At 51.8% G+C, this 13,786-nt stretch overlaps 1 protein-coding gene across 1 annotated transcript; it reads right to left on the bottom strand.

The window, feature by feature from the left end:
• Positions 1-458: 458 nt before the first annotated feature.
• On the bottom strand, positions 459-13,406 carry LOC123456365 (zinc finger protein 317-like). Its single transcript, XM_045139315.1, is given in 9 exon segments — positions 459-2,643; positions 2,645-2,700; positions 5,948-6,030; positions 7,723-7,815; positions 8,612-8,738; positions 9,234-9,370; positions 11,642-11,839; positions 12,618-12,809; positions 13,249-13,406. Coding segments are annotated over 7 exon segments (1,896 nt in total). The 5' UTR covers positions 11,838-11,839; positions 12,618-12,809; positions 13,249-13,406; the 3' UTR covers positions 459-1,439.
• Positions 13,407-13,786: the final 380 nt, after the last annotated feature.

The following is a 13,786-nucleotide window of genomic DNA, read 5'->3' as shown; positions in this document are numbered from 1 at the left end:
ACAGACTTTCCCACATTGCTTGCTTCGTAGATTTTTCTTTTGAGTGTGGTTATCTTTTGTGAGGAACAGCGGGAAACCAAGAAAGATTTCCCTAGTCACTTTATTGACGGGAATTAACTCTGGTGTTCATAGAGATGAGAAATATTGCTGATTTTTTTGAGGTAGGGTCTCACTCTAGCCCAGGCTGACTTGGAATTCACTATGCAGTCTCAGGGTGGCCTCAAACTCATGGCCATCCTCCCACCTCTGCCTCTTGAGTGCTGGGATTAAAGGCATGTGCCACCATGGCTGGCTGTTGAAGTAACTTGTTTTTTAATATTTTTTTAAAAAATATTTTATTTATCTGATGGGGGGGGGGGAGAGAGAATATGAACATGACTGAATGCATGGGCACGCCAGGGCCTCCAGCTGCAGCCAACGAACTCCAGATGCATGCGCCCCCTTGTGCATCTGGCTAAGGTGGGTCCTGGGGAATAGAACCAGGGTCTTTTGGCTTCGCAGGCAAACGCCTTAACAGCTAAACCATTTCCCCAGGCCTGAAGTAATTTTTAACATTAAATGCTAAGCTGGGGTTTCTCTCTTTTAAGTTCTGTGTGTTTGGAAGCCTGATGTATGTGGAACACTTCCCATCCCAGATGCAATTCCCCCCCCCCCCAACAGCATGAATCCTCCAGATATCCCACAGTGATGAAAGCCAAGTCGTCGTCTTCTCTGTTCACGCACAGGCTGAATCTCCCGACGTCCCGTGCACTGTGCGTGCTCTGCGGGGTGGGCTCTAGGATGACTTCTGCCTTCCTCCCTCCCACCACGTGTGCGTGCCCACAATGATGACAGCCAAATCGTCTCCTCCGCCCGTGCACAGGCTGCCTTTCCTGATGTCCCTGCACGCTGTGCGTGCATTGTGCAGTCTGCAGGGTGGCCTCTCTGCCTTCCTCCCCCTCTCCACGCGTGCGTGCTCACGATGATGACAGGCAGCTCGTCTTCTCCGCCCACGCACATGCTGAGTTTCCCGATGTCCCTGCACGCTGTGCGGGCATTGTGCACTCTGCAGGGTGGCCTCTCTGCCTTCCTCCCCCTCTCCACGCGTGCGTGCTCACGATGATGACAGCCAGGTCTTCTCCGCCCACGCACACGCTGAGTTTCCCGATGTCCCTGCACGCTGTGCGGGCATTGTGCACTCTGCAGGGTGGCCTCTCTGCCTTCCTCACCCTCTCCACGCGCGCGTGCTCACAATGACGAAGCCAAGTCGGGGGCTCTCGGGTGACTCCCGCCTTCCTCACCCCCACCACGCGTGCATGCTCACGATGACGACAGCCAAGCCGTCTTTGGTCCGTGCACGGTGCGCTCGGCAGGGGAGGGCTCTCGGGCGACTCCCGCCTTCCTCGCCCACTCCCCCGCACCCCCCTCGGCACGCGCGCGTCCTCGGGTGAGGCCAGCGCTCACTGCAGCCTCCTGCACGCCGCCGAGGCGAAGAGCTTCTCGCCGCCGCGGTGCGTCTTGGCGTGGCTGCGCAGGGACGAGTGGTCGCTGAAGGCCTTGCCGCACGCCAGGCACTCGTAGGGCTTCTCGCCCGTGTGGATCCGGCGGTGCACGGTGAGGTTGGAGCCGATGCTGAAGGCCTTGCCGCAGTGCTCGCACTCGTACGGCTTCTCGCCCGTGTGGCTGCGCAGGTGCGTCTTGAGCGTGGACTGGTTGCGGAAGGCCTTGCCGCACTGCCGGCACTCGGCGCGCCGGCGGACCAGGTGCACGCTCGCGTGCCGCCGGCGCGACAGGTAGTCGCCGAACACCTTGCCGCACGCGGCGCACTCGTAGCGCCGCTCCCGCGTGTGGATCTTGCGGTGCGCCGTGAGGTTGGAGCTGGCGCCGAACGCCTTGCCGCACACGTCGCAGCCGTACGGCCGCTCGCCCGTGTGCGAGTTCATGTGCGTGCGCAGCACCGACTGGTTGCGGAAGGCCTTGCCGCAGCGCGCGCACTCGGCCGGCTTGGGGGCCGCGGCGTGCGCGCGGCGCGCGTGCCGGCGGCGCGAAGGCAGGTCGGCGAAGGGCTGCCCGCACTCCTTGCACGCGTACGTCTTGGGCGCCGCGTGGCCCTTGCGGTGCAGGTTGAAGTTGGACTTCCAGCGGAAGGCGCGGCCGCACTGCGCGCACGCGTACGGCTTCTCGCCCGTGTGGTTGCGCGCGTGCTCCTTCAGGTGCGACGGGTGCTGGAAGGCCTTGCCGCACTGCGCGCACGCGTACGGCCGCTCGCCCGTGTGCGTGCGCCGGTGCGCCACCAGGTGGCAGCTGCGGCCGTACGCCTTGCCGCACTCGCCGCAGCGGTACGGCCGCTCGCCCGTGTGCACGCGCGCGTGGGCGCGCAGCGCCGGCAGCGTGCGGAAGGCGCCGCCGCACTGGCCGCACGCGAACGGCTTGTCCGGCAGGTGCGTGCGCGCGTGGCTGCGCAGCGCCGACGGGTCGTTGAAGGCGCGGCCGCAGTCGCCGCACGCGTACGGCTTCTCGCCCGTGTGGATGCGCCGGTGGCGCGTGAGCGACGCGCTCGTGGTGAAGGCCTTCTGGCACTGCTGGCACGCGTGCATCTTCCTGCCCGCCGCGCCCGGGGGTGGGGGGCGGCGGCGGCTGCCCCGGCAGGCGGGCGCCCGCGCGGAGCGCCTCCAGCAGCTGGGCGTACTGGGCCGATCGCTGCCCCAGAGCGGAGGGTTCCTGTTGGGTTAACACAGGAGAGCTCACTGCTACTTCCTACAATTTTTTTTTTCTTGGGCATGATTACCTAACATTCTGTATCGATCGAATCCAAGGGCCTTGCGTGTGCTTTACCGTAAGGTCACAACCTTGTGCAATCCTAACTGTGAGAGACCAAATATAACCATTTTAAGTAAAAAAAAAAAAAAAAAGGACCAGGTCTGACTTAGATAAGACAACGAGCCAGCCAATGTGCTGACCTTTTGCTTCTGTAAACTTGGCTTGCTTAGTTGCTGCTTTTCCCCCTAACGTTTCCGAGGAATCTCCAAGGATATTGCAGAAACACTCCACTGGGGTGGGGGGAGGGGGGAATGGACTCTGACCACCTGCTTACGTAAGAAACTGAAGAATGTCCACTTCAAGGACAATGGAGATGACTTCATCTGCCTGGAGTGGCCCTAGCTCCTGCCCCCAACTTCCTGAAACCCCAAGCCAATCAGAACTGTTTAAATCAACCAATCAGGTATCTATCCCCTACTTCTTTGTTCAAATTCCTATATGAACCCCTTCCCCCAAAAGAAAGGGGCTCTCTCCCTCACTACTGCTGTGCCGGGCTGTGGGGACGGAGCCCAGGCCTAGGCTTGCAATAAAGAAACCTGTTGCTTTTACATTCGAGTGTCTCAGCTTCTGTGGCGGTTCTCTGGGTGACTCCTGGGTGATTGGGGGACTTGGCTCCTGGTCAGGGGTCTTGGCACAACAACTGTGCTCTAATTATTCAGGCTGACCTGGAATTCACCATGGAGTCTGAGGGTGGCCTCGAACTCACAGCAATCCTCTTACCTCTGCCTGGAATGAAAGGCATGCGCCACCATGCCTGGCTCTCAGTATTATTTTTTAACCCTGAAACATTTGAAAAACTAGAAACACATTATTCTGAATGACGATGTCCTGATCTGCAGTGCAAAGGTGTTATGCTTACCTCATTTGAGCTCTCTCAAAGAAAAAAGGTAGTTGTAAATGGTGGTGAGACCTATAACTCCAATCCTCTGGAGGCTGAGGAATTAAGACAGCAAGACCCTGCCTCAAAACACTTGAAGAAACGAAAGGTGTTATGTGCGCTACATTCGTGGACAATTTTAAAGTGTGCGTATTAAGGGGAAAACAAGTCTTTTCTGTCAGACTACAGTGGCTTCACTTGGGCCTTATTCTAGGATTACATCAGCTCACCATCCTGCTGAAGTAATTTCCACACTTCCTCGTTCTTAGTCTATTCAGAACTGATTACGCTACCTTTCTCTTTAGCCAGTCAAGACTTAGACTGTTACGCAAAACTCCAGGCAAGAGTGAGGCCCAGTGTTCTTGCCCTGTGTTCGGATAACAGGCAGGGTAGAGCAGGCCCTGCTCTTCAGGCCTCAGAGATGCCTGGCACCCTTTTGCTGAAGGAATGTGCCTCTTGAGTGTCTTTGACGCTGACTGGGGCGGAGAGAAAAGGGGGAGGAGTTCAATTCATTTCTAACATGGTGTTATTTTTTAATCATAATCCAACCTTCTAATTACATTCTCTCGACCTTCCTCCCCGGCCTTATCTTCCCAACTAATCCCCTTTCTGCTTTGATGTCTCTCTGTTTTCCATGTGCATGGGCACAGTTGAGGGATTACTGTGTGGGTCTCACCAGTGGCTGTGCCAACTGCAGAAAACGTCTCCTGTTTGACCCTGCGCCACCACGTATCATGAGGTGCAGGGCCTCGTGGCTTCCACCGTCACCTATGATTCACTGAAGTGAAGGTGAGAGCAGCCACTGTGTTGTCATGAACGCCACGATCATGTCAGGCCTGGGTGACAACACTCTTCCCCACTCTCCGGCTCTGTCATTTTTTCCACCCTCTCTTCTTCATTGCTTCCCGCGACTGTCACAAAACCCGTTTTTGCATGCAGACTTGGCCCACTGTTTTAAAATTAAACTGAGAGGCTGGAGACATGGCTAAGTGGTTAAGGTGCTTTCCTGCAAAGCCTGAGGAGCATGTTTGCCTCTACAGATCCCGCATTAAGGAGAGGCAAGCGCATGGTTGCACAGGCCCACTAGGTGGCACAAGAATCTGGAGTTTGATTGCAGTGGCTGAGGCCCTGGTGTGCCAATTCTGTCTCTCTCTCTCTCTCTCTAAAAAAATAAATAATTAGCTGGGTGTGGTGGCGCATGCTTTTAATCCCAGCACTTGAGAGGCAGAGGTAGGAGGATCTCTGTGAGTTCGAGGCCACCCTGAGACTACATAGTGAATTCCAGGTCAGCCTGGACCAGAGTGAGACCCTACCTCAAAAAACCAAAAAATAAAAAATAAACTGAGCCTCAACATTCAAGTTAAAGAAATATTTATGTATCAGAACCCTAAGCAAAGAAATCTGACTCTAGATTTAGGGTCTTCCCTAAATTGACAATACAGGGACTCAACATAGTACATTCTACATGGATATTTTAGCCAAACCTCAGCTCCAAACAAAATACCTGCACCTAAAATGAAGATGTACATGTTTTTAAAAATCACAATTACCTAGATAATCCACCAAAAATAAATGAATAAACAAATAAATAAGCAAGTTGGGCGTGGTAATCATGCCTTTAATCCCAGCACTTAGGGAGGCAGAGAGGTAGGTGGATTGCTGTGTTTGAGGCCACCCTGAGACGACATAGTGAATTCCAGGTCAGCTTGGGCTAGAGCGAGACTCGACCTCAAAAAATCCAGATAAATAAATTAATTAAATAATCCTAAATACATACCACACTGCATTGTTTTTTTTTCCCCCTGGGGGAGGCAGGGGGTTGAGGTAAGGTTTCATTCTAGTCCAGGCTGACGTAGAACTCACCCCGTATCCCTACACTGGCCTCAAACTCATGGCGATCCACCTACCTCAGCCTCCCAAGTGCTGGCATGAAAGGCGTGCGCCACCGCACCCAGCTTGTGTGTGCTGGGTTTTACAGGTAAGTCTAGTGAAAATTTAAAGCACACACAAGGGCTTTCTACACAGATAATACACTAAGCCATCTTACACAAGGAACCAAGCACCTTTTCACTGTGGTCTCCCCAGGAATGCCTGGAGCTGGTTTCCCAAAGGCATGGAAGGGTGACAGCAGTCTGCATCGTTTAGTTCTATTTCTTCTCGGAGAGGCCAGTTAACTTGATTTTGGGTGAGCTGTTTTCCCAATTATGGCTGCCCTGGCCTCCTAGACCTCTCGAATGTGCAAGGTGCAGAGTTATCCTGTGGAAATCTTACCGCTGTCACACCACTGGAGACCTCCTTCCCGAAAATGCCTTCCATAAGAATGGGCCACTTGGCTTTCCACGGAGTCTCCCAATCTGAAACAAGTTGGAAATTTGACTTGTTGTAAGAAGAAAACAATCGCACGACAGGCCCAACACAGATGGACTTCATTGTTAATACTAACCATACGCAAAGACAATGTAAAAAGGAAAGACACATCAGAAAAATATTTGGAAGAAATCTATGTCAGCCCAGTCTGACCCTGACAAGTAAGTGTCCAACCAGGAGGGTCCAGTGTCAAAGGACTGATTAGTCACAGAGCCTCAGGATGTCATACTCAAAACACAGGAACACAAGGGATGAAAGGGCCTATGAAAAAATGGACAAACATTAAAACAGAATACTTTTTAATTTTTGGGGTGACACTATCTAAATGTACCTCCATGCTAAGATTTGGAGGTCATTGGTACCCCGAAGTTCATCTTGTCCTCGGGGTGGTGACATGGAGAAATGAAACATTTTAAGAGGCAGGGGCTGGCTGTGAAGTCCTTAGGTCACTGCTGGCTGTGACCCAAGATGGGATCAATGTTTCCAGTTTTGGCCTCAGAATGAGTCACTTCCGGTAAGAATGAGGCCTATGTTATACGGATAGGGACCGTGGCACATGCTTACAATCCCAGCACTTAGGAGGCATAAGAACCACAAGCTGGAAGACAGAGACCCTCCCTTCTCAAAAACAAAAAAGAAAAAATTACACAAGCCGTTACAAAAACACCAAGACTTAGCTAGGCGCGGTGGAGCACACCTTTAATCCCAGCACTGGGGAAGCAGAGGTAGGAGGATTGCCGTGAGTTCGAGGCCACCCTGAGACTACATAGTGAATTCCAGGTCAGCCTCAGCTAGAGTGAGACCCTACCTCAAAAAACACCACCACCACCAACAACAACAAACAACAGCAACACTGGCTTTTCCTTAGTTTTTTTTTTTCTTGTTGTCTCACTAAGTAATCCCTCTCTTAAAATGCTCATAGCATATTGCCATCTGCCACGCGGCTGGGAGGCCCACACTAAGGCTTGTGTCTGTGATTAAACCTCACACCCAGTCCCCAGCTGGCGGGACCTTTGCTGGAGCTGGTGCTGCCGAGGAGACTGCCCCTTCTGCCACGTTCTCTCCGTCCTCCCTCCCGATCTGGAGATGTGACACCTGTCTGTCTGCTCCCGTCACGTGTTCCCTGCCATTATGAAACCTCTCAAAATGTTAAGCGGGGAAATAGGTCCTTCCCTTCCGTACACTGCCTCTGGGTCAGCTACTCTGTCCCACTATGTTGTCCAGCATGGACAGTTTTGCTGCAGAAACAGGAACAGAGCACTCCCTCCACTCTCATCACTGACCATAGCTGTCAAGTTACTTTTGGGGCTGGGGAGATGTCTCAGGGGGGTAAAGTGCTTGTCCTACAAGCGTGAACTGGACTTCCAGCACTCAAGTGAATCCTGGGCGGGTGGGGCATGGTGGCGCATCTGTAGCCCTAAGACTCCGGAGTAAGAGGAAAGGGACAGCCGGCCAGCGACATTCTCTGAATTTGTGAGCTCTGAGTTCAAGTGACATCCCGCTTCAGTGAAATAAAATGGAGAGCAACTGAGGAAGACACCTACCTCAACCCTTGGCCTCCACGCATGTACACCATACACACACACACACACACACACACACACACACACACACACAGGCAAAAGTAAAAAGAACACTCCCCCCCACCACATACAAAAAAAGCCCTGGTGCCCACCCACCTGAACAAGCTCCGTGCTGAATGCCTTGCTCCTCTGCCCTTGGCTCTTCCTGCTCCAAATGTGAGATGAGACTGGGCTTACCAACCTGGTACCCTACTCGTGGGGAAAGACACAGGTTGAAGGAGGACCACAAAGAGGACAGCCATTCCATTACACTGGAATCAACACAGGAGCAACAAAATGAGGGTGTCACATTTCTAAGGAACACAGTAAAAATCTCTCATAAGAAACCCAAACCAGGGCTGGAGAGATGGCTTAGTGGTTATGGCATTTGCCTGTGAAGCCTAAGGACCCAGGTTTGATTCCCCAGTATCCACATAAGCCAGATGCACAAGGGGGCACGTGTGTCTGGGAGTCTGCACTGGTTAGAGGCCCTGGTACGGCAATTGTTTCTCTCTTTCAAATAAATATATAAATAATAATAATAAAATACGTACCCCTAATAGGGATTCTTTTTTTTTTTTTAAGTGGTGCTGGGGGGGGCGCTGAGGGGATGGTTTAGCGGTTAAAGGCACTTGCTTGCAAAGCCTGCTGGCTTGGGTTTGATTCCCCAATATTCATGTAAAAACCAGATACACAAAGTGGCATACATATCTGATCCCCCCCCACCCCCCCATGGCAAGAAGCTCTGATGTGCCTGTTCTCCCCACACGCTCTCCCTCCTTACAAATAAATAATATTTTTAAAAGTGGTGCTGGGGATGGATCCAAAGACGTCACACGTGCTAGAAAGGCACTCTACCAACTGAGCTACACTCTTAGCCCAAGAATGGGGACTCCTAAATCTCAGCAACGTATGCCAAGCTCAGATACACACTTGAGAACCCCCCAAGGCGGCCTGGGAGGGCGGGGAGTTCTCAGCTACCCCGCCTGGCTACGGAAGCCCTTACCCAGGGATGTCAGGTTGCTATAGTTCTCCAGCATCACGTCCTTGTACAGTCTCCTCTGGGAGGAGTCCAGCAGGGGCCACTCCTTCTCGGTGAAGTCCACGGCGACATCCTGGAACGTCACGGACTCCTGGAACAGCAGACATATTCCGGGCCAGTGAGCAGCCAGCCCCTGGTGCTCACAGGAAGATGGCAGAGATGGAAGGCTAGGCATGAGTAGACCTTACGTACAGCCTTCAGGGGCCCTGCTGAGGGCCTTGGCATCCGTGGCAGAAGCTGGCCCTCAGCCTCAGACTGTATCCCGGCGTGTTGCTTTGAGTGCAGCTCTGACGAGGGAGGAAACTGCTTTTCCACTTCTAGCCTGGCCCAAGACCTCCGATCACCTCCCCTCTGCCTCTGGTGCTGAGTTTGAGCAGACCAGAGCACTATGCAAGCATGAAGAAAAACCCCTGCTTCATAAACCTCTTCCTCGTCCTTCCCCTATACCAGGCAGCAATCCCACCATCCTTGGCCTGTTACAGCCCTGATCAGGCATCCGCTGGCCTGGATAAAGATCTTCCGAATGAACCCCAACATGCAGCCAATGGCGGGGTCACTCGACAGAGGACGCTGAGAACTTACGTACCTGAGAAGAAATACCGGATGGTGCTGGAGGCTCCAGGCTGTGGTAAGCAAACAGATCCATGTTCTGAGCATGGGTATGGTATTTGGAAGGAAGGAGAACCACCTCCTGGGGACCTGTGAGGTCCTGCGTGGATCCGGCTAGAGGAGAACACAGATCCTTGAGAACCAACTGGCACTCAGGAACCACGCGTGTCCACACGCCCCTGGCTTATAAGCAAGTCCGACTGGACCTGTTCCGCTCAAGCACACAGGAGGGTTTTAGGGATACACCCCCATGAGCAGAAATACTCAGGTCAAGTACCCTGTGTCTGAAATTCTCAAGATCATGTTTGCATCCAGATTACTTTTTTCAAGTTTTTTTTTTGTTTTGTTTTTTTAAGGTAGGGTCTCACTCTGGCCCAGGCTGATCTGGAATTCACTATGTAATCTCAGGGTGGCCTCAAACTCACGGCAATCCACCTACCTCTGCCTCCCGAGTGCTGGGATTAAAGGCGTGCGCCACCACGCCCGGCTTTTTTTTTTCTTTCAAGTTTTGACATCTTAACATCTACATGCAATATCCTGGGTGGGTTGAGCCTACTATACTCACACACAAAAAAATTGTTTCTGCTATAGTTCTATATAGATAGCTTAGGTATTTTTTAGGTCAGAGATTCTGATGGGGGGTCAGGTGTTAAAATTTTCCACCGTGGCATCATGTCTAACTCAGGAAGTACCAGATTCTGGGTTTTCCGATTAGGGGTGATCTGCCCACACACACTGTGCACACGGCCAGCTTGTACACGAAGAAATCAACGCTCCACGAGGTGAGGCTGTTGCCTTGCTTGGGTTTTGTCAAGACAATGAGCGGGCAACACAGGACTACTACTTATCGCTAACGCCTTCTTCATACCAACTATGCCAATGTTCTAGTGTGCCCAAACCCAGGGATCCCGAGTCGGTCAGTCACATGGGTAACTAACTTCTCCTGCCGTCCGGCTCGGCCAGCCTGGCTTTGCAGCCCTCCACGGACACAGTCCCTTTACCAAACCAACAGGGCAGGACACATTTCTGAAGATGGGAAACAGACTTACCAAGTGTGGGAGACAGACCGAGGGTGGCCATCCTAGGCGAATGATAGTTACTCTGGCCAAGCGTTAAGGTGCTGGGAGAGCCACAAAGTCCTCTTCTCTCACGGGACTCTCCCAGCTAGCATCTGTGACAAGTGAAAGGGAACCGAGGGGGAGTCGGGGGCTGGCTCTCTCTCCTGCTTCTTGAGGAAAACTTTCTAAGTTTTGTCGCTCGACATTTCCTTTTCAAAGGGACCTCAGGCCGGGCCTTCACTCTGTGAACGATTTCTCTGATGCTGGTTTTTTATTCATTTTGGCCAAACTTCCAAGCAACATGGTAGATGTTGTCTGCTCTGTTTCAAGTGTTTCTCAGTGCAATCCCCAACCAGTGCTTCTTCTCAGATACATGAGACTGCAGAGTCCCAAGACAGGACAACTATGTCCAATGCCTGCAGCGCTGCCTTGGGTTCTCTTCCTGGGAGTAAAGGTGTGCACCACTACGCACAGCCAGACTCAAAACAAAAGAAATTAAAAAAAAAAAATTAATTAGTTTATTTATTTGAGAGAGAGAGGGAGAGGCAGATAGATAGATAATGGGCACATCAGGGCCTCTAGCCACTGCAGACAAACTCTAGATGCATGCACCACCTTGTGTATCTGACTTACATGGGTCCTAGAAAATCGAACTTGGGTCCTTTGGCTTTGTAGGCAAGTGCCTTAACCGCTAAGCCATTTCTCCAGCCCAGACTCAAAACTTTACACATGCAATTACTTTAAAAATCATAACACATGGGCCAGAGGGATGGCTTAACGGTTAGGGTGCTTGCCTGCAAAGCCAGAGGACCCACGTAAACCAGATGCACAAGGTGGCACATGCACCTTGAGTTCGTTTGCAGTGGCTGGATGCCCTGACATGCCCATTATCTCTCTCCTCCTCCTCTCTGCCTCTTTTTCTCTCTTGCTCTCAAATAATAATAATAATAATAACTATTATTATTATTTAAAACGAACAAGGGAGACATATCTCAAGTGAAAGGGAAGGAGAGGCTAAACATCCTAAGGTTGTGCTGTGAGTGACCGGCTCCCACACATACAATTTTTAAAAAGGTGAGCCAGACTTGGTGGCGCATGCCTTTAATCCCAGTACTCGGGAGGCAGAGGTAGGAGGATCACGAGTTCAAGGCCAATCTGAGACTACAGAGTGCAAGGCTGCACATGACCACTAGGCGGCGCACGTGTCTCAAGTTTGCTTGCAGTGGCTGGAGGCCCTGGCAAGCCAATTCTCTCTTCCTCTCTTTCACTCTCTAAAATTTTTTTTTTTTTAAAAAGAACAACAATGAAAAACTGGTTCTTAGCTAACCTTGAACATGTCTCAAGGATGGCAGAGGAAAGGATCCTTGGAGGCAACTCAGGAGCAGAAGCTCTGAAGTAGCATCTTCGATGGGCATCCCACAAACACCCAGGCAGGAAGGGAAAACCAGGAACTCAGGAAGCCTGGCTAGCTGGTCAAAGCAGAGTGTGGAAGAAATCTGGAATACTCCCCAAGAAGGGGGCATTTCTGTAACACATAGAGAATCACGCAGTGTCAAGAGCATTTGCCAGGTAGGGAATACAGCTCAGCAAAACAGCATTTACCTATCATGGTTGGGGCCCTAGGTTTAAACCTAAGTAATGAAAATAATAATAATAATAATAATAGTAGCTGGGCATGGTGGTGCACACCTTTAATCCCAGACTCGGGAGGCAGAGGTAGGAGTATTGCCGTGAGTTCGAGGTCACCCTGAGACTACATAGTGAATTCTAGGTCAGCCTGGGCTAGAGTGAGACCCTACCTCAAAAGAACCAAAATAAATAAATAAATTTAAAAAATAATAATAAACTTAGGCTCAAGAAGTATCAATAACACTCAGGAGACAGAGGAAAGAGGGTCACAGTGAATTCAAGGCCAGCCTGGGTTACAGTGAGACCCTACCTCAGGGACAAAAGGAAAAAAAAAAAAGAAGAAGAAGAAGAAGAAGAAAAGAAAAAGTAACAAAAAACACAGAGAGACAAATTTCCAGTGTCTCACTCAGATGGATATAATAAAGAAGTGTTGGAAAAAATGTTTCCACGTGTTTAAAAAAGTTTGCACGATGTGCACTTTCCTGAGGCCAAGGGGCGAAGCCCTGACTTGTCCTCATGGAGAAGAACTACATAGGATCAACGTACACAGGCGAAAGGACAAGTGTTCCCGGGTACTCTGTGACCTTCAACCTCCCCAGACCTGTGCTCTCCTCATTTGGTGAGGAGCTGCGGTGCGGAGGGCCTTCTCCACCCGTGACCGTCATGGGATGTACCTGGACGGGAGACCGGGCACAGCCATTGGCTCCTCCATAGCCCTACGTTCTCCCAGGAGACACCAGCTCACACAGCTGCAGGCAGCCTCGGAGGACGCGGCTTCGCATTCTCAATAAAGGGAACTGGAAACTGGAATCCAACTGTGTATCAAAGACAGCAGAACAGTGCAACTCTGTGATGGTGACCACCTCCTATGCAATGGGAATAAAATGTGAAAATAAATAAAAAAACGTTTGACATTCTTGGACTTTAAAAATTTATTTGCAAGCAAAGAGAGAGAGAGGAGACACACGCTGACAGAATGGGCGTTGCCAGGGCCTCCGGCCACTGCAAACGAACTACAGGTGCATGCACCACCTTGTGCATACGGCTTACGTGGGTCCTGGGGAATCGAACCTGGGTCTTTTTGCTTTGACTGCAAAGCTGAAGGATCCAGGTTCGATTCCCCAGGAATCGTAAACCCACGTAAAGCCAGATGCATACGGGGGGGTGCATGCATGTGGAGCTCGTGTGCTGCGGCTTGGAGACCCTGACGCGCCCATTCTCCCTCTCCCCCCGACCCCCAGGACTCCAAAGACACTGCCAGGCTTCCTGGTCCCCCCAACACACGCCCTGGGCTCCCCGGCTTACCGCACTAAAGGTGAGAAATAGGGAGGAAGGATGAGAGCAGTTCACGCAAAAGGTCCTGGGCAGAGAACCGTGCCCAACGGGGAGGAGGGAGCAGGCCTCCCATGTGTACCCATGCGTGCTGCTGCGGTGGCCTCCGGACAGCAATGGCTTCGGCTTCGCTTCCGCCTCCCAAAGTCCCCGCAACCTCATTGGACGGCCCTGACGCGGAAGGGGGCGCGCAGAGCACTTTGGGAAATGTAGTTCGCAGGCGCGGAGCATCATGGCGGCGGAGGCCCAGTGGGAAATCCTCGCCAACCTGATCTTTGGCTCCGTCTCTAAACCGGAAATCCGGCCGGGGCCAAATAGACCTTGGCGAGGAAAAGTGAGTGGAATCTGTCGATAGAACGTATTCCCCCCCAAATCTTAATTGTCCCACTATCCTGTAGGTGGGGTGTGTCTTCACTTTTCTTCTCGTTTCGCAACCCTTCAGCGTCTGATAGCAGCGACTCTTCCTCGCTTTGAAGACAATGTATAAAATCACTGCCTTCACATTTCCAGA

Source organism: Jaculus jaculus, chromosome 21 (genome assembly GCF_020740685.1).
Source record: "Jaculus jaculus isolate mJacJac1 chromosome 21, mJacJac1.mat.Y.cur, whole genome shotgun sequence".
Lineage (NCBI taxonomy): Eukaryota > Metazoa > Chordata > Mammalia > Rodentia > Dipodidae > Jaculus > Jaculus jaculus.
The sequence above is the reverse complement of the archived record's forward strand: the minus strand, read 5'-3'. Positions and strand labels throughout refer to the sequence as shown.